Genomic DNA, 22,377 nt, shown 5'->3' with positions numbered 1-22,377 from the left:
GTAATTTGGACAACAAAGTCCAATATGAAAGTTTCCTTCAAATTTGGTATGTGTTTCTACACCTTCTGTATCTGATAACACTAACTTATAAACTGGATGATGAAACTGCATTAATTTAAGGAGAATGTGAAAACATTTTTCCCAATAACAACTTCCAATTTTTCTGGTTGAAGATGTGGAAAAGCCTTTTGTTTCGTAACTACTGAGATATTAACAATCTTTGTTAGCATTCAGTTGATCACTCATGTGACCATGAGTACTTCTGAGAATATCACTCATATGATGCAAACTGTTATTTGCAGCTATCACTCATATCAAAGAGTAGAATGGGATTATCTCCTTGAACACAATTGTAGACACAGAGTTATGTTAGTTTAGGGGTGCAAGTGGACGGGGTACTAGCTACCTGCAAACAGATAACTTAGAGTGCTCATTTGGAGCGAAGAGACTGTTATTAATTTTCCTCTTTCCTGAGAAACTTAAGCTTATCTGACATGCTCTGGTACAGTCTAAGCTACTCTATATGGTACTGGCATCTGGAACTATTCACTAGAAAACACAGATGTCACATTCATCCTGCACATTTACCTCACAATTAATGAAGGCCCCTCTCTTAAGAACAGTAGGATACTAGGTTGACATACAGGATATATTTTACAGTTTCACATTAGTCTAATTATTACAGTGTTCTATATATTAATAAAAGTAATTAAAAAAAGAATAGAAAACTGTTAGGACGAGGGACATTGTTCAATTGTTCACAATACTAGCAATTCACCAGGCTTCTTGCATCCACAGGGTTTTTTTGTTTGTTGACTTTAAATACAGAAAAGCTAAAGTAACATCAATGGGTCTAATAACCTGTGGCTTCTCTATAGGATGGAGGTAAGGAGGCAACTAAATCTCCACGAGGTTCCATCCACAAACGAAGGTTTCCAGTGGAGCGAAAGGGATGTGAAGTATGTTTACAAAATATAATGCTGCCTTTCACACATGGAAAGCTTGGGACTACTGCACGGAGTAAAGCCAAATTGCGGCATCTGAGCTATGTGTAGCTCCCAAGTAGTTCAAAGCTCTCATTCTAGGTTGACATTATGTGATCAAGTCTGTGATACAGAGTCTTCTAGAAAGTAAAACAAGGGCTTATAGGCCTTGTGAATATTACAGATGACTTTTTTGGGTCATCTTGGACACAACTGGACATCCACTATGGGTATCCTCTCTGTATTGTGAACCACTTCACTCAATCTAAGTGGTTTGTACCTTGTGACTCTTGACTTAATTAAGAATACAACTTAGAGGGTCAGAGAGTTTTCACTGAGGTTGTCTTTCCTTTGATCTTAATAGAAACCTGATTTTTTTTCTCTCATTGAATCTGATACTGCAATTACAAAGACCTTTGTTCTCCACAAAATACTTTCTTAATGGGAGATAAAGGTACTAAATAAAGTAAAAGGGAAATGCAAGTCTCATAAAATTTCCAAGATAACATTCAACAAGCCTTATGAAAAGCTTCTGGGAAGGTAGGTGGGCACCTTTATGGAGCAGATGGAGAATTCGGTAATTGTCATCCACTTGTAAATCACAGATGCATTACAGATCTTGCTATGGGATTGAATGAGATTGGTGGTTCGCTTTTTTTCTCTGTCTAGTTCTGTAGTTCAAGTCTATCAAATCTATGAGAATTATCTGATGTGCAATAACTTAGGGGACATGGAAGAAATTAACTAAGATCTTCCATTTAGGTTGATTTTGGATTTGGGTTTAGTTTGTTTGTCTATTTGTTTTGCTTGTTTGTGTTTTTTGAAACTCATAATGCAAATCTACATTGCAAGGTTTATTCATGCCAGTGCTCATGACTGAATAAGCTTACAAAAAAAATATTGTTTCACTGACACTTAGTATCTCTCCAATTTAAGGATTTCTTTACACAAAATGAGGCAGAAGTAGGACAGTATAAACAATTTAAGACAACTAGTGTCTAAGTTACTGTGTATGGTAATGTAATGCTATATGAAAGTGTTACAGTTTCTTAACAGTTGAGTAGGTGCTACTGAAGCAAAGAATGCAATTATGAAAGTTATCACTCTTTTGTATGTAGAAATACAAAATGTGTACTGCTCACTACACTTCATATACACACTCCTATTATTATTACTAATACTATCTTTCTATCCGAGCCTGACTTTAAAACTATTCCATAGTGATTGATCCTAAATATTAAGTCTTCTAGAAGGCATTGCTATTTTTAAAGGAAGAAACACATATTTTTAAAAATATTAGATTTTATTTCAAAATACTGTACATTTTACTTTTAATTGTTTTACAGTTCAAATTGTAAGGTGTGTTCTTTTTTGTTCAAGAATTTTAAAAGCAACTAATTTAAATATGCAAAATTATCTTGAGTTGTTCATACGTGAACTTAAAAGCCATGCAACACAGGAAAATTAAGTAATTATGCCTCCAAGTTATTTACTGCAATTAAGCTCATTTATCATATGCAAATTAGTGCAAACTGGTCTCATTAGTTACTAAATTACTCAATATGAGCTGAACAATGTAGCACTCCAGTTTGTAATGAAAAATCCCTGTAGAGGCAAGCAGTATCAATTAAGCTAATTTGCATATGCAAATATATTCACTAACTTTCCCTTTTCTCTATATTTAGTTCTACATTTCCTGATTATTCCTCATTATATGAAGAATATGGGGTTACTGACCCTTTTCCACACCTTCTCAATAGCAATGAAGTTCCACAAAAAATTCAAGGGCCCTGAAAAAAATGATGAAAATCTTGCTAATTTTTAAAACCAGTTTCGGTCAAATTTTTAATAGTAGGTACCAGAAGTAATTTTTTTACTGGATTTATTTGATAAACAGATATCTATATCTATCTATCTATTTTTATATATCCATGTAAAACTGGAAATGTCTATTCACATTATAACACCTGTTTTCAGAAGAAAAAGAATGTAGAAGACAACAAAAGCAAAGCACATAATCTGGCAAATCAAAAACCATGTCAAAAATCAATTAACATATTGCTATTAACCAATAATTCAGGTAATTTTACTTGGAAAACATTTAAAAGATATTGCACTGACATGAAGTATCTAACATAATATAGTCTAGGCAACCATGTTTTGTAATGTCTTTTTTTCCACAAGCACAGAGTGGGTAGTGTCTTTGGCTTCAAACCTAGCATGAGAATCTCTTCAGCATGATATACAGCAATCAGATGTGGCTTGGAGATTTTTTAACATAGCATAAAATCTTAAAATGGTTTTAGGTTAGAAGGGACCTTAAAGATCATCTAGTTCCAACACCACTGGCATGGGCAGGAAACCTTCCGCTAGACCAGGTTGATCAAAGCCCCATTTAACCTGGCCTTGAACACTCCCAGGGATGCAGCATCCAAAACTTCTCTGGGCAACCTGTTCCAGTGACTCACCACCCACCTAATGAGAGTGTGCATAAGTGTTGCATAAGTGGAAGCAAAGTATAAGCCTCTGCGTGTATCTAGATTTGTACAAAAGACAAATGCAAAGGTGCATGCAGCCTTACGCACGTGAAGTCTTTTAGGAGTTTTAAATTTCCTCGTATCAGGGTTTTTACTCAATTTTCCATCTCTGGATCTATGCAAAGGTATAAGTGTGTAGATTTGTTTGGAGTTGGTAAAGTCTACTGTCAATGAAACAGAACTAATTGTATGATCACGGGGCACAAATGTGATCTCAGATCAAAATCAATAACTTTTTTACTTTTATTTTTCTTCTGACAGGCAGATTTTTAATTTTCTAGTTTCTCCACTTCTTAACTGTACAGAGGAGAATACCTTTAGTAGTTGTATCAATCATCAGTTAAGGATTCCTTAATATTAAAAAAAAATTGTCATCAGTTAAAGCATTCTACATTCAATGATAAATATTGTATGTAAGTATATGGATTTAATAATATAGATATGACTAACGTATATAATGTATACATAGACATGACTAGCTGATACTAGCTACTTGTAGACTCAAGATGTAAAAATATCACAATATGGACCTGCTTTTCTGTTTTTGCAAGATCACTATAAATGAACTATATCCATTTTTTAAAGATATACTATATTATGCTTCTTGTTTGTCTGTCAATAAATTTTGAAGTATCAAAATATTAAAAGGATTAGAGAGGCTCCTTAATTTCTGAGCTTACACTTAACCCAGTCTTCAAAATATTAATAGCAAAAGGGATTACACAAACTATTAATTCAACTTCTTCAGATAGCAGACTTTGAAATCAAAATTCCCAAGGTGTAATCAAGGTTGTTTACTTTTCTTGCAAACAATACTTATCATGATAGTTATTTGAAAATAATTTCTAGGAGCAGCAGACTAAATGAGAACATATTAGAACTGTATTCCATGACAGAATCTGTCTGATTGTTGTTTTAAGAATAATTTTGTCTTCTAGTGATTATCTTTCTACCTATAAGACCACAAGGCAATGCTTTGAAGTTCATTCTGATGTGTTTAGAAGTGGTGTATTTGAATGCATGACCCAGGTTTTTGTCCCAAGGGTCGATTACTCTTCTAAAGTAAGACAAAATATAAAATAGAAAAAACTATCCACTACTATTAATTCTTTTTGTGCTTAATCCATCATCAACAGTCTATCTCTTGCAAATATATAATATCTCTCCTATTATCAATTGAGAGATTAATGGGACTAATTTGATAAAAGCATTACCTCCTATGAAAAGGCCACACCTCAAGAGATATTCAATACAATGCTGATGATAATTTTGATTGAAAATCCTCACTTATGGGTACAAGTGCAATACAGGGGGTTTTTTAGTAGTAATATGATAAAGTTATATCCCGAAAACACCTTAATTTATCACAAATAAGTACAAAAAATGAAAAACACAAGGGGGATCTAGTTTTAACAAGCATGAAAGTCACTGATTGTTTTAGTACCCATTAAAAGAAAACCTCAAATATTTGGTAGTTTTCAAAGTGGCCATCCTAAGTTTTTTCATTGTCATTCATAAGAGTCATACTTAATACTTAAGGAGTGTATATTAATCAGTCTCAATTATGTTTTATGAGTTATAAATAATATTGTAAAAAACATGCATTTAGGATCTATGATATGTTTACACACTCAAAAAAATGACAAATCATATTAACTGAAGTATCACAGAACTGCTATTTCTTCTTTTTTTCTACATGTATGAGACAGCATAACAGTGTTTAAGTCTAATGTGCAAACAGAGTACTGCAGATACTGGAGCAGATCTCTGACACAGTAACTACAACAAAAGTAGTTGCTTACAGAATCAAAAACTTGACCTAGACCTCTGCCAAGAGTGCACAACTAAGCAAATCACTTAGTTCATTATTTTTGTTCCAAAGAAAAATTAATTCTACCAGTTAATTTTTTATGTTTTCCTAAAATTATCCTTGTTTCTATTCTGCATTTAGTTACTTTATAAAGATGTGAAAAATTTGACATTATCCATAGCGCTTCTGAATGCCACAGCTGAGTTAGTGCAGAGAGATAGCTCTCAATCATTTCAAATTAAGTGGAATATTTCTCATGATAATATCCTAATTTCCCTCTTTTGTATATCTCAAAAGATAATACACCAGGCAATATATTTGCATTGAGAAGCTGTGTACATTGCTAAGTAAGAGCAGTTATTCAGTGCCACGCTTAGAAAAGACTGTGGTTTTTATTTCCATAGGGCTGAGGTTTGCCTTACTGCAAAAACACATCACATTTTCTTCTTAACTGCTTCTACTCCACGTTTGATTATTGCAAACTAAGAAAGGCTGTAGTAACCCTGGCAAAACAAAGCATACACAAGCATGTTTCCATCAGGTCACTGTTTTTCAGTTTAATCTTCCTGGAATATGATGACTTGTACCATGAGACTAAATAGTTTAATAAATACCAGATTAGCTTTTATCTCATAGCTAGGGAGACCTAAGAGTCATGATGCTGTTCTTTTTTTATTCTTTGCAGCTTGCTCCAAATTTGTGATATATAATTGTGACAACTGGAATACCATGGAAAAAAGCATTGCTCGTAAAACAAAACAGGGGAAAAAACCCCAACCCTAAATTGATACATGACACGTAAGACAAATCAAATTACCAACACAAAATACTCCCTTTTACACACATACACACAAAACACCAAGGCATTCTGCGAACAAACACCAACTGCACAATTCTAAACAACAAAATATGGTGATTCACCTAAAATAACACTTGCCCTCCCTCTCATTTACATTCTCCCAATCACAGACTTTCTAAATAGGAGAAATATGAGCATAAAAAAAATCTCATTAATATAAATGCTGATAACAATACTATTCAAATTAGTGGCAGCAATATGACTAGGTAGTTATTTCAATTTTTCTTGGAAAAGCCATTTTTTTACCTGTAAAATATGACTTCCCAAATGTGATTCAAATACTTCAATGGCAAGGGCACTGGGACTTCTCCTGCGCTGGGCACCTATAACTGAATAAAAAACAGTTATGTTGCAAGGTCTGTACATTCATTTCTCATTCATCCTGATCACTGACATTAACTATTTAAATGTTTTTCATTTTATACATCAGTGTTAATTTCAAATTTGCCTTCTACAGGGCATATAAAATTAGTATCTAATTTCAGACTCAAATTTGAAGGAAAAAATAACTTTTAAAAAAAATATTTAAATGTAAAAAAAAATCTGGAAATTAATCATTTTTTCAAATATATTCCAAGTCCCTGTAGGTTTGAGGAAAGCACACAGAATTTAATGAAAAATGCTACTGAAAAAGAGGCTACCTATAATGTAAATGTTTTGAAATGTGGGGACAAGAACTAAATATTACTCATTATTTACGAAGAGATGAGAACATGTTACTTATCTTATTTGAAACTGAAATGAAATAAACACAACATTAAAAAGCCAGCATTTGTAAACACATCTATTCAAAGTTCTTAGCATAGGGAAGTATTTTACTATCCCAGGTATCCATGTTTTTTGCTGAAACAGGTACCTGACACTTCAGCTTCTACATTTAAATTATGTAGTTTAAAAGTACAAAGTGAGCAATAGGCAGTTATGCTTTAAAGACAACAGGGACTACAAAAAAGACTGAGAGATCACAAAACTAATATTCCATTAAACTCTCTATGCCAGGAACACAAAGCCAGCAATCAAGTCTGAGTATAAACAAGAGTAGGCATCTGTTGCAAGATTAGGTTTCTTAAGTCTAGGCTATCTTTGCCTCATGATCAGAGAAAGCTAGAGCATAGAAAAGACAGCACAGGGCTGCAGGAACTTTCCTTTCCTGTCTTAGTGACAAAACCAGGCATATCTGCAGCAGAGAGAAGAGGCAAAGTTCATTCTGCACCCTTTTAAAACATATACATCCAAAGACCCTGATTGTCTAACACCTCTGAAACCATCACAGCACTAGTCCGTCTTTAAGTATTGCTGTCTTTACAACGTATGATAAGAAAAATGAAATACCAAGGATCCACTAAAACAAGCAGAATGAATGACTGTCATTACTGAACAGGCTAATTTAACACCAATGAAAACAAAATACAGAGCAACAATTTCTTAGTCTTCTATGATACTGGCTGCCAAATGTGATATCAGTAGGAAAAGATAAATGCCAAGTAATGATAGTCATATTGACCTAAAAATGTAATATCATTCCTTATTGATGTTTCATGTAATTTCCTTGCAGGAAATTCTAAGCTATTTATACTGGGCAAACAGGTGGCTTCATAGCTAATAGATTAAGGCAATAGCTCATAATTACAAATGGTGCCTGCTGTAGAGACAGTATTTTCTAAGTCCTCCTCTTTTCTCATATTCAAGGACACAGACACTAACACCTTAGAAGAAAAGTCTTCTTCAAGATGATATTTCTCAGAGAAACTTTAGCTTTAGCTGTAGAACTAAACAAAATATATAGCACTGCCATTAATTTCTGTCAGTCAGCACAATGCTTTGTATGGTTATTTAATTTATAATCAGAAACCAAAAGGAAATTAACAGTTTTTGCCTGCTAGACATTGCTTTGTAGTAGTCTCCATAAGAGCATTTCAAAAAGCAAAAAAATAACAAAACAAACCACCTTGAAAACCTGCAAAACCTCCCTGAAATCCTTTAGGTCCTTTCATTCTTCCATCTAGACTGTGTTATATTTTCTGCACATTGTCTGAACACATTACTATTTGGAATTTACCTTTCAATTAATTTTATGTTTCCTGCCCATATCCTTCCTTTACAATCCTCTACCATTTGAAAGTGTATCCATTACATATTGAATCCAGTTCTATGATGTCACTTGCAGGGTTTTTTAGCATATAAGTATCATAATTTGAATAAAGTGCATGAAGTCAGTGCAACATTCTTTACAACATTTGTATCTTTAACCTCAAATGACACTATAGGTAAGTCATCAGTTTTTCATACTTGGGACACTCAGTTCTACAGCTCAGATGAAAACACTTTAAGGTCATTGAGTTAAGTAGAAATCAAAAGAGAGTCAGATCTTAGCTTTAAAATTTGTCAATTAAATCCTCTATCAATGACTGCATTCTAATGGCTGGTATGCACATAGACGAATATCATGTGGTACTTTCATGCCATTCAGTTCACTGACATTTTTACAGCAGTAGAACTCTTGGATTTATGTGTCTTGCACTTAGTCAGGTGATGTGGGGTTTCAATTTCCTAACAGTTCCTAATTTTACAATGAGCATAAATACGTTGCACAGAAAACCATTACATTTCTGGGAGCCATGCTGCAACTCTTTTTTGGTAACCAAATAGATGTTAAATATGCACTTTACTTCATGCATTTCCATAACTATCATTCTTCACATTTTGAGGAATGAGACAAGAATATTGAGATAAATATAGAACAAGGGAAACTTAAATTATTTGATCTTCTGAATTCATTGCCTCATTATTTTACTTACTTGTGCTTTCAAGATTTCTCGATACGTATTTGCAGCAGAAAAAATATGCTATTTGGGGTATGCAAACACATATCACATTGACACCTTTCAGAAACATGGTAATCTCACAGTCCAGTCACAGCACAAAGACCTTTATTTGTACTGAATGAATTTTTGGCATGACAAAGGAAGACATAGACTGAAACAGTTGGATTAAAAAGCAGGACCAATGTTATTTAATTCTAAAATTTCAGATCATAAATTATAAATACTGAACTGGCTTTTACCACACAAGCCACATCCATTCATCTACATCTCTCATCCTGTGGATGGAACCGTCAGCAGCCAGAGCTCAGCTGATCACAGAAAACTTGGAAAGCAAGAGATTTAAGATTTATATCACAACATTGATAAATCAAACCTTCACAGGCCTAAAGATCTGGATGAACATATTTTTTAAAAATGTGGATTACCTTTTAAATGCAGACTCTCTACAGAAATGACATAATGAATTCATGAAAGAAATTTCTTCTTTTCATTAAGAGCAAGCAGGGGAAATTAGGATGTGGAGAAGGTTAAGTATGTGTACCAAACTGCAAAAGGAGTCATAAAGGAAACAGGTTCCAAACCCAGGTTAAATTCTTCTTCCAATCTTCTCCTATTTAAGTAGTGTGAACAAACATCTTTGAATAGACTTTTTCACAAGCAGTCATATTTCATATGCAGTCACATGCAGCCTACGTTTAGTTGACAATGTTTAAATACAAACCAATATTTGTATTAAATATTGACTGTAATCATGACAAGAAGATAGGAAGATTGTTTTCACACTTGCACTTTGTTGTGCTGGAGCAGAGGAATCTGTTTTCTAAACTGTTTTACTTTCCGTGGCATTGGACTATGACTTTAACTATCCATGCTGACATGTCTGTTCCTGGTATATGATTGTTCCATAACAAGTTATTAACAAGGAAAAAATTCTAACTGCTTGCTAATTCCTCTTTAAATTTCCTCCCTCAATGACTCATTTGGCTAAGTGTGAGGTGAAGGAAGAACAACATCCTTTTCAGTGTATCTTGGGGGCAGTCTAAACACGTTTAATGCAACCTCAAGAGCATTGGCAATTGTGCTACAAAGAGTAGGAAACTATGGAAAAAGAAAAACATAGACTGCCTAACAAAGATTTCTATGCATCCTGAAGAGAGAGGATTTCCTCTTAAACTCAGTTCTAATGTATGGGAGCACAGACCAAAGACTCATATTCACTGTGACTTTCGTCTAGTGAAGACAGAATTGTAATTAAACAGAAGCAGTATTCCTTGACCACTAGGAGTGAAAGCATAGAATATGAGCACAGTAATCAGTTCCACCTAAAATGCTTTGCTGAAACTTTGTATGCCACCCCTTCATATTAACTGGTTTCTGTGGAAAGTTTGGGAAAATTCAAACCAAGAGTTTTTAAATTATGTTGCTTTAATAACAATTTTAAAACTAGTTCTAAAAATTATATCAAACTTTTAAATTGATTTACCTTAACCATTATTTACTCCTAAAGGATTTTTCTCAATTAGCCTCAAAATCCTTATTTTTTGTATTTCATTTGTTGATTTTTCTAAACACCACTTTTTGTATGCTTGGGAGCAGAGGTGGACATAGGGCCATCCTGCTACAACCTTTTAGACAATCTGCTATCTGAAGAATTATAAAAAAAATGGAGCTCATCTTGAAGAACTCTAATTATGACTGCCAATAAAGTCATACTTTAATTAGCAAAGCCTGAGCAGATCTACATAAATATGAACATTATAAACACCCACCAAAAAGAAAATTATCAGCTTTATTCACAAAATGTGTAACCGTATCAGGCTAATTTCATAGAAGCTTCACAAAGAATTGTATAATATTTCTCCCCATAGACACCAACAAAACACATGATGGATTCAGATAAGAGAGCATAAGAAGCAGAGTTTTCTGAATTGTCTCAGGTGACTGTATGCGCAAAGCAGTTCACAGCATGACTGTGGCTATAATCTTTTAGGCATTCTTTTCCAAAATGTAACATTTTTTTATTTCAGAGTAGAAAAAAGAGCTATAGAAATGACAATACAATTTCTACTACATTTGTCTGGGTGTAAAGCAGATTCTACATGAAAATGTATCTTTTGTTATTTCTAGGAAAAATTTCAAATGCTCATGGAAGAAAATGCAGGTGAATGTGGTAATCAAAGTGGTTTTACAGGAAGCGGTGAGATGTCATCTGAAAACCTTGGGGCTTTCCTATGACACATAACGAGTAATTTGGAAATGCTTGAAAGTTGTGTTTTCTAAAAGACAGAGACACTGACTGAGGGGCTAAACTGAACAACAGACAATGTAATCTCAGTGAAGGACAAAGTATAATCACATTACATGCCAGAAGAAAGACCAATATTTCTGCATGCTAGCGTCCATAGAATCTTTTGGAAAAAAATTACTCCACATTTTATACCTTGTGATGAGTATTTTTTTCTATTGATTGTTCTTTTCTATCCCATTTAAGATTGAGTCTAACTTTTGAAAGAAATCTCCAGAAAGAGTGAACTCCTCTGCCCAACACATAAGTGGAGGACATAAGGTATACAAGATGTATATTCAGATCTTGATCTAAAGTGAGATAATAAGAGACAAGCAGCATGATGTAAGCAGAGAGGTTGACCTCCGATTTGGAAAGGGTATCCAAAGAAATTAAATGATGTCACCAGTTACCTCACCATAAGCCATCACATGATCCAAAATTTAGATCTCTTATTGACCTTCACAGATGGGAAGAAGATATAAATCTCAGATAGAGCTGCAACATATGTGGAAAGGTATTTTATCTTGGTTTAGTAAAGCTATGGGAATCATTAATGCTGTGCCATTACCAACGAAGTATCACAGCAATAAAGTATCAGAACAAATTTGTCACGAAGGACTACGTGTAAGATGCATAATGTAATCTATGATAATCAACTTACAAAGCTAACAATAGCATTTCAAATCTATATTTTTGTGTACAAGAATGCTTATCATTCTAGATGTCTGTCTTTGCCATCCACTGGCAAAGAGCATGTATGCATTACTGGGGAATCCAGGACTGAGAAAGTAATCCAAAACTTTCCATGGAAAAACCAAGTAGTTATCAAGAATGTATTGGTTAATTAACAAAAATGCTATGTAATACAACTATAGGTGTGTTTTATTATTTCCAGTACTTCATCTATGATGCTTTATCAAAAGCTCCAGGAATTAAAAGAATTTTTAGCAAAACTGCTTTTCGAAATCAAGTTCTTTAATACTTTTAAACTTTTTAATAGCTTTTTTAATTTCAATAACTTAAAAGCCATCAAATTAAAGTGTCCAAAAAGCAGAAAGTATTTTATCACTTGTTAACTGAATTTTAAGAGCCTCTTCCTTTTCCTTTCCCGATCATTTTCTTCTGGTTTATAGGTCTGCTTCTTCCCACAGGATTTGTTCTTTAGGGCGTGGAGGTAGAGTGGGCGGGAGGAGGAGACAAGGTTACTTTGGTCCTAAATGTCTTTTTTTTTTTTTCTGAACTTCTTAAAATTAGAAACCCCAAGAATGAAATAAGTATATTTTATGTTCTCTGCTTGGTAACTAGCACTGTTTCTTAATTAGCACTTATTTGTACATCTTAAGACTTTATTTCAGAGGTTTTTTTCTGTTCACTGTAAAGGACGAAGTCTTTGCTATGCAAGAATTTCCAGTCATCTAAGCAAAGAGAGTTCTCCATCTGTCCTGGGAGTGGGAGCACTGGCCTTTCTCCCACACTGTAGTAGTTACTATAGGAACTATTGTGCCTCCTTCAAAAGGGCTACAGACAGGGTGATTAAAATTCTTCATGGGACAACCCCCACTCTTCTCCCTGACAATGAAATTCTTCAGGGAGAGGGCTAAGCCTCCAGTCCAAGAATGGAAGCACCTGAGGGAATGATGTGGCAGACAGAATCACCACTGCTTCAAATTGAAGCACAGGGAAAAAAATACAAGGGCCCATACTCCTGCATTAATTTTATTCCTCTCCCATGAAATACAGGAGCATTGACTGAGAAATAGAAAAAGGAATGAGTAACTTCATATAGTCTCCACGATGTAGAGGACAATGCAGAAAGTAAAGAACAGATAGTTTCAATTAAAATCAACAGCAGGAGAAGAAAAATAATTAAATTGAGACAGTTGCATCTAGTTGGCAGCAGGTCACTAGTGGTGTCCCCCAGGGATCAGTGTTGAGCCCAGTTCTATTTAATATCCTTATTGATGATCGGGATGAGGGGATTGAATGTACAATTAGTAAATCTGCAGATGACACCAAACTGGGGGGGGGCGTGTTGATCTGCTGGAAGGCAGGAGGGCTCTGCAGAGGGACCTGGACAAGCTGGAGAGATGGTCTGATTCCAGTGGGATGAGGTTCAACAAGACCAAGTGCCAGGTCCTGCACTTTGGCCACAACAACCCCATGCAGCGCTACAGGCTGGAGACAGAGTGGCTGGAGAGCAGCCAGGCAGAGAGGGACCTGGGAGTTTGGATTGACAGGAAGCTGAACATGAGCCAGCAGTGTGCCCAGGTGGCCAAGAAGGCCAATGGCATCCTGGACTGGAACAGTGTGGCCAGCAGGACCAGGGAAGTGATTCTTCCCCTGTACTCAGTGCTGGGTACTGAGTACTGTGTCCAGTTCTGGGCCCCTCAGTTCAGGAAGGATATTGAGGTGCTGGAGCAGGTCCAGAGAAGAGCAACAAGGCTGGTGAAGGGATTCGAGCACAAGTCCTATGAGGAGAGGCTGAGGGAGTTGGGGCTATTTATCCTGGAGAAGAGGAGGCTCAGGGGAGACCTCATCACTCTCTATAACTCCCTGAAAGGAGGTTGTAGCCAGGTGGGGGTTGGTCTCTTCTCCCAGGCAACCAGCAGTAGGACAAGAGGGCACAGTCTTAAGTTGTACCAGGAGAGGTTTAGGTTAGACATTAGAAAGGAATTCTTTACAGAGAGAGTGAACAGACATTGGAATGGGCTGTCCAGGGAGGTGGTTTTTAAGATAAGACTGAATGTGGCACTTGGTGCCATGGTCTAGTAACCACAGCAGTGTTGGATCAAGGGTTGGACTTGATGATCTTGGAGGTCTTTTTCAACCCAGTTGATTCTATGATTATATGATTCTAGAAGCTTCTCAAGAAATCTAATTACTGTAAAGAGATAGGGAAAAAGTCTACAGAAGTATGGAAGAGAGAGAGACAAAGTAGAGACAGATGGCAAGGGAGAGGGACATCGAAAGGTAGTGTGAACTGCAGGTTTAAAAACCTAGGAATTCATCAGTCCTTCAGATAAATATCCACTCAAAGATTTGGCTCTACCAGCAGAAAAACACACAAACTGTATGACTGCATGAAGAAATAAGTGATGGTTATGGATTACTTATTCAGATATAACAATAAGACACTTACTGGAGTAATAGTTCTATTGTCTTATTTTTAAACTAGTATTAAAATTCCTCTGAAAAGAAAACTGCTGTCACCCCTTTCCAATTCCAGTGCTACAGAAATGGCTAGTGTCACTGGTTCTGTTCTCCGGAGGAGGACAGGGTATTAACATCAAGTCAGAACAGCGTTATGTAGTGTCAGACTATACTTGCTGGTAAAACTAAGAGGCCTACATCTGTCGTCTTGCTTTTTTTTTTCCAGTCTGATCCCAAAGGTTCATGTTATGACATTTGTAACATCTGCTACAAATGCGGAGGTAAGTCAGGCACAACCTTATTACTTCCAATCTAACGCTCCATCCATCCACAGGGCTTTCATATGCCACTAGTATGTCAAGGGGACCAAAAGCTGTTCGATCTACATGAAGCAAGGTAAATTGTAGAAGAAGAAATCGTGCTTTGTTATGTCTCCCCTTCTTTTGTTATCTTAAATTGTTAAATAAATTGTTAAATAAAATGTTATTTCAGAATATTCTGTGAACAAAACAGGCAAGCTGCTCCTCCTTAGAGCCAACACAATTGCCTTTTCATGTCTTAGACAGTGGCATGTTTGAAACTGGCAAACTGTAATTCACATCCTTCCCTGTTTTCACTAACACTGAAGCATATCCAGCTTCCCTTAACTAGACTTTTCAATACAGAGGGCTGCTATCTTGCATAGCCTGTTTTTCCTTCCATACTACTCCCAGTATTTTGGTGGGCTCACTGCATTGTTTTAAGGACAAACAAGTTTTTTCAGTGCTCAGTGGTAAAATGCTACTCCTGACAGACAAAAAAAATGCTTACTTCGTCTGTGGTAACAAAAAAGTAAATTAATAAGGAAAACAATAAGATGCTTTACAATTAGCATACTTTCTATTAGCTTCTCATTAAACTTCTATTGATACATCCATGGTACTTGAAGATTTCAATACTCCATTGTTAATAGGCTAAGATACTGTATGCTGTGAGGTTTATGCTATCACTGCTAAGTGTCTGCACAGGAAGGTAACCATTTGCTATATGGCTACAATCACCCACAGTGTAAAAATTTATCTTTTTCGGCAGGGTCAGCTTGGAGAGTTGGGGCATATATACTAAAGAGTTGCTTGTTGTGTAGTGGAAGGTGTAGGGAGATAATGCGGTCAGAATGACCTGTCGGCAGATTTTCGAGTTTAGGAACAATAGAGTTTTTGATCATGAAGCCAACTCCTGAAAGATGCCTTTCAGTTCTGGGTTTACCTGACCAAAAGAGTGTGTAACTGGCACTGTGTTCTCTAAGGCTGCCTTCCTCAGGAAGTCTTCCATCATCCCCATATCACCATTGGCCAATCAGTGCTCAAATCAGTCCAGCAGTTTAATTACCTAGGCAGCCTCATCTCCTCGGATGGTAAGATTGACAGGGAGATAGACAACAGGTTAGCAAAGGCATATAGTGCTTTCGGAAAACTCCATAAAAGAGTTTGGCTTAATAAACACTTGAAGAAAAGTACAAAGATCAGTGTTTACAGAGCCATAGTGCTGTCTACTCTCTTATATGGATCTGAATCATGGGTCATCTACCGCCACCACCTGCGTCTCTTAGAACTTCCATCAACGCTGCCTTTGTACAATCCTAAACATCCACTGGTCAGATTATGTGACCAATACATATGTTCTAGAACAAGCAGCAGTCACAGGTACTGAGGTCATGTTGCTGAGAACACAGCTACGTTGGGCAGGGCACGTCTCAAGAATGAAGGACCACTGCCTCCCTAAGATCTTGCTTTATGGTGAACCTGCCACCGGCTGCCGCATGAGAGGAGCCCCAAAGAAAAGACACAAGGACTCCCTGAAACAACATCTCAACCTTGGCCATATTGATCAACATAACTGGTCTACTCTGGCCTCCAATTGGGAGGTCTGGAGACACACCATCTATAACGCTGCTGCTTCCTTTGAGAATGCACGCAGGATCACTCTCGAGGAGAAAAGACAATGCAGAAAGAATCGTGCCTTGCAGAATATACCTCCTAAGGAGTCCTTCTGCTGTGCCTTTTGCAATCAGATATGTCTATCTCATTGACCTTATTAGCCACCAGCGTGCTTGTAGCAAATGTGGATAGAGCCTTTCCCAAATCTTTGTTCGCAAAGCTTAGCCATGATGACAATCACCCACATAAGAAATTTCTTAAGAAATACATAAAACCTCTTCTGACAGCAAGTGGAATGTAGTTTTAGAAATTAACAGATTTAGATGTTACTGAAATAGGTAATATGTTTAACAGTCAACATCATATACCAAAAATAAGACAATTTCACATTTGATGGAAGTCATTTAAATTCACTACAAGGGCTGCAGAACACTGCGTGGTAGCAAATGAGAAAGAAAGCCTTGTGCCTCATGACATAAGCAGTTGTAGGTTTTGTAGAACTTTTTCCTGTTGTACTATCACAGGACAAGTAAAAGAACCCCTTCCCCAACACTCACCCAGATAAGAATGACACTGAAACAGAACTGATTCCCTTATGTTAAATGAATGCTAAAACTCTTAAAATATGTCAAACATTGCTACTGGCAAATGTAGGAGCCACATTCACTGCTGGAATATAAAATCCAGTTACGATATAGCTGGACTAATTTACTGACTAATGCATCATTATACTACCAAAGCACGTGACATACCAAGTGTACAACTGTTTAAAATTGTTTCTGGTTCTAAGGTGACTTTAGGGCTTTACTACTTTTACAGATTTTGGTTTATGACTGACACATGTAGGTGGCAGATTTGTTTGTAGATGCCTTTTTTTGCCTTTTGTGATATAGTAAGAAAAAGATTTAATGAAGATTCATAAATGAAACTGGGTACAAGTCTGCAATCAATCCACATTTTCAGGGAATATCTATCATCTGCCAAAACTGAACTGTGTAATTAACTGACGATTCTGGTAAGAACCAACTGTGCCACTAGTCAATTATTTTTATTTGTCTTCCAGCTGCTGCTTCTCTCTGTTCATAACTGAGACTGTAAGAAAATGCAACTATTGAGAAGTTGGTGATTTAAAAACATAACTGAAGAAATTTAAGGAGATTACCAAGTGTCCTAGTTAGAGGACCAGTTCGTTACTGTGTGGGTGTAACCCAAACTGTGTATTCTACATCCTATATGTCATTTCTCAGGAACTGCTAACAATAGACCATTGCAGCAGCTGCCCAAAGCACACCTGACCCCTCAGGCTATAAGCTGGGTATTAAAAAGCCTGTGAGATAGGAGGATGTTCCTATCCTCACACCAATGATTCAGGTGTGATAACTTCCCTCTGGGGAGTCATTAGCACCTCCACACCCAGCTTGAGGGGTCATGTCTTCTAATGGGCCACCAAAGATTCCAAAAATATTTCATGACTCACAATCACCCACTGTGGAACTCATGGCCCTGGGGGAGGTACTGGGCATTCCCACTCAAACCTAAGTGTGTATAATCATGGGGGCTTGGTACTTCTGGGCACATTCGTCAGATTCAGAGGAGAACCAGAACCTTGACCGGACTCCAACCACCACTCTCGACCAAACTGCGATCACCACTCTCACCAACAGGTTTTCCCACTCCTTTTACTTTTGGACTCAGGGGACCACGCTGGGCTCAGCACGGCAGCCAATGAACACCATTCTGTTCGTGCCCCAGGGTGCTGGGTTATACATCTGGGTTTTGTGGGTTAAAACCAATTGTCTATCTGTATAATTGTATTCATTGTATTATTTTATTAAGTTGTAACTCTGACTTATAATCTCTTTTGAGTTGGGTTCATTTTTTCTGCCGGTTTACCTTTCAACCAGCACAACAAGACAAGGTATAAAAGAACCACAACAAGTTTTTTAAGATCTACTGCAACTGGTTCTCAATTTCTCAGTAGAAATTTTCAGCAAGTCCTTTTATAAGAACTAAAATAGTATTTCAGAATTGCTGAGGTTTGAAAAGTGACCATGCATAAGATACACTGGAAATCCCCAAGTCCTAATGAAGCAGTCTTCAGAGGAACTGGTAATATATACTTCAGTAAACTGGTTTAAGTCATTAAAAGTGGGAGATGGAACTGCTTGTTTTCAAAAGAAGCCCAGCTGCTTGCTTATTAAAAAAAAAAAAGTTGATCCAAAGCCCCTGTAGAAAAGACTTTCCAGCACTACCAGCACTTTGGATTGGATTCTTAAAATATATGTATAAAAGTGCACTACTATTTGTAAGAGTCTGTTTCAATAGTTTTTAAGGAAACAGAATCTCTTGGAAATCCCAATGACTACTAAGAAGAATAGTTAAATCTTTATTGGAAATAGTGTTATAGTCTTTAAATCTTGGCTAAAGTTAAAAGAATTCATACAATTCATGATGAATGAGCTTGAAAATAAATTAGAAATCAGTTAACATATTTTCTGTTATCATTATAATCAGCTCCAGCACACAACTGGTTTCCTCTTTCATTTGTAGTAGTCATTTTTAAATAGTCATGCAAGAAAAGTCCAGTTTCCTTCACCTTTGGAGAGTGCCTAGCAGGGAACTATCAGAGAAGTACGATCAGAGGACAGAAAGAATAGTTATGGAAGAGAGAACTTAGTAGTGAGAAAACAGGAAGAAAATTCTCTACAGTCAAAGAGGACGTGTGTAGACACAACATTCACTTCAGAGTTGCATTCATTAGCACCAGGAATTAATTTAGCTCAAGATTCTTTCTGCAGTGAGAGAAAACATTCCTTTTATTTATTATGTCATAGCTAAGATTCACACTTGTTACCTGTAAAAGTCAAGCCTCTCCTGGTATAAAAGGCAATGCATTCACCGTTCAAAATATAACTTGAACACCTTAACCATAGAAGTTCAGTGGGTTATTCTAGCCAGATATTTTAGTATTCTTTAGCAAATTAACTTAAAGACATCAGAATTCATTCCCCACACAGTACTTTAATCAGACATTGACACAGATGGTTACCTCAACTTTGGGGGCAAAGTTTCATTTTGCAAGATAACACTCTGTCTTTAAACCAGTTCTTTCTCACTTTCTATTAGCACTGATAAATATATTTTTTCTTTCTTTTTTTTTTCTTAAGAGCTTTACAATTATACTGATAAAATGTTGCATTTATATAGTTTTTTTCAACAATTACATTTTATTATACATACACCAAACCTAATATGGTTTTGCATAGGCACACATAGACATTTGCTATAAAGAGAAATAATTTGCTGGATGCAACAGTTCCCCAGCCCGTGAGCTGAGATTTTTCTGATATAACGTCCTTTAAATTCTGTTTGTTGCATTCTAACATCACTTTTTAATTCTTATACATATTTTCTGTGCTGCCTTAGTCCAGCTAAAGAACCAGATCTACACAGCTACGTAATTTGTAACTCAAACTCACTAATTTAAATGGAAAAACTACTTTTCTCAGAGTATAATACAATATGATACTTAAACTAAAATACAAAGTTAAATGAAGACTGCTCAGATTCAAAACAGAACACACTTCTTTTTCAGTCAACCACAACCTTTATACATCCTGCTGAAAAACCAAGTAATGCCTGACAATGTTTATCTATTTTCTTATTTAGTGCCCTCATGGAAGACAAGTTTGAATTCTGACATTGGTCATTGTGAATATGCAAGCTTAAGGGCATTTTGGATTATTTTATATTGCCTGCTGTACATCAAACAACATCTTATTTTGTTAATAGTACCTGAAAATCAGAGAAATTTACTTATAAAAAATACATTTCCACTAAACAATGCCATAGTAGGACAAGTCAGAAATGCAGCAAGTTATTTTCTGTGAATACTGACAAATGTCCTTCAATGCAAAGGCTTTGCCTCACAAATGCAATATTATTGCAAGGTATATTCTACTTCTCTCTACAAAGAAGACTGAGATAAATTAACTATTGAGCAAAACAGCCTGAAATTTTCCAATAGTATCACTGAAAAAATCCTGTTTCAAAGTTCTCTGAGAGAATAATTCTCACCTAATATTGAGTCTTTCTTCTACAGGAGAGGAGGAATCTGAGGAATGAAGAAGCACCTACATGGCTTGAAGAGCGAAAGACACATTTTGCTGTGACAGCTCATGGACAAATGTCTTCTGCAGAAAAAGGCTTATTTTGGTGAGTGATGACTTCAGAAAAAAAAATTATTACCAAAAGAAAAAGTGAATGGCAGAAAGAGTAGGCTGAAAATCAATTACCGTGTAATAAAAGAAATAATATTTTGAAGATCATAAACTGAAACTAAGAATTAGGGATAATTAACGTAATTTTAAGACTGTGCCTTGTTTACATTCACTAGTTAGTTGACACTTCATATGACCGCTTGAGTATTGCTGGCACCAGAGCTAATAAGGCCACAGGGACTCGACTGCACTGGCTGCATACACAACACACAGGTGTTGCTAATCCATTTGTTCTCTGGGGTTCTAATATTCTTTTGAACCACCGGTACATGATAATTTGAGCTGAGCTAAGAGTATGTCTTTACAGTCACAACAAAAGCAAATGTGATCTAGCTGTTAATGGGTTAATGTAGCCACTGATAGAGGTCTAGCTGTGCTAAAAAGGCTGTGACTCTTTCCCAAGAAGCAAGATAAAGTAACTTTTTCATCTCTGTGTTACCACAGCTGGGCTGCTGCCTAACCTAGTTTATGCTGCCGTGTAAACATATTCTGTCTAAAGAAGAATTTTTAATTAATCCTTAATTAATTTGTTAACGGCTAATGAACAAAGATCCATTGTACAAAAAGTCCCAGAAAGCACTAAACATACCCTTTTTCTATCTCATATTTTCAACCTTTACACTGCCTCAACTTATTTTTTTTCTCCATACTTTTTTTTTCTTCTCTTAATTTTCCTATTTCACACTAGCTTATTTGAATTAGTGCTTTCAACCACACACAAGTTCCTTATGAGAAAGAAGTTCATTATGACCAGAGGACCTAAATCTGTGTTGTGGGAGGTAAAATGGATCGCTTTCTCAGGCATGTGAAGGAATGAAAATACTGAAGCAGATATTTATTGAGTTGAAATAGCTGAACAAATTAAATTTACTCACTAAACACACACTCCCATTCCCAAACCCTTGGATGCTACTCCAAAAAGCCCTGTCCTGGAAGAAATTTTAAAAAATCACATAGCTTTTATTAAAATCACAGTCCAGGGAAGCTGCTGGGCACTCTACCAAAGTTTTAAGAGGAAGTAGTGTCTTGTCTCAGTTTGTTATGGATAGTGGAGCTCCAAAGTGCTGCAACCTACTCTTATTTTCAGGTTAATAGCCTAAAGCATAATAATTTCTTTGCACTGCAGAGAGTGATGTATTTAAACTCTTTCTCAAATAGTTGTTGCTAGAAAGGAAAGTGAAGTTATACTACTCCATGCTTCATCAGAGAACTTCAAATCAAGTGCCACAATACAATTCCCAATGCCAGCTTTTAGATTTTATTTCCTTAGAATCCATATTATAAATACAGGCAATGTATAGCAATTAATGTAAACATATCTCCCACCATTTTTTTATTTTGGTTACTATATTTTATTGTACTGTACCGACAATAATTACAGTTTGGGCTCAGCATAAGAATGTACTCTTGTCCATTGGTAAAAACCTGACAAAATTTTTGAGAAAGTCCAAAACGATCTACTTTTATCAATCAGAAAATAGAAAAAGGTGCTTTTATGATACCTATAGCAGCAAAAAAGTCCAAACAGAACAATCTTATGACAAAATGTGATCTTATGAGTTTCAACTCTCTTCAAAGTGTGATACTGAATCCACAAATGAGGCATAACACTAGCTTGTGGACAAAATCATCCACCAATTTTTCCATAGAGTCATATAATGGTTTGGGTTGGAAGGAACCATCAAAGATAATTAAGTCCAAATCCCCTCCTGTGGGCAGGAACATCCTTC

General features: G+C 36.1%; 1 protein-coding gene across 8 annotated transcripts in view; it reads right to left on the bottom strand.

The window, feature by feature from the left end:
• NPAS3 (neuronal PAS domain protein 3) overlaps window positions 1–22,377 on the bottom strand; it is a 609,815-nt gene that overhangs the window by 299,290 nt on the left and 288,148 nt on the right. For all 8 annotated transcript variants that reach the window (XM_064658572.1, XM_064658576.1, XM_064658573.1 and 5 more), the window contains one exon: window positions 6,436–6,518. In XM_064658572.1, the coding sequence (XP_064514642.1) occupies window positions 6,436–6,518 (83 nt within the window). The remainder of the gene's footprint in view (window positions 1–6,435; window positions 6,519–22,377) is intronic.

The sequence above is a fragment of the Pseudopipra pipra genome, chromosome 6 (genome assembly GCF_036250125.1).
Source record: "Pseudopipra pipra isolate bDixPip1 chromosome 6, bDixPip1.hap1, whole genome shotgun sequence".
Classification (NCBI taxonomy): domain Eukaryota; kingdom Metazoa; phylum Chordata; class Aves; order Passeriformes; family Pipridae; genus Pseudopipra; species Pseudopipra pipra.
The sequence above is the reverse complement of the archived record's forward strand: the minus strand, read 5'-3'. Positions and strand labels throughout refer to the sequence as shown.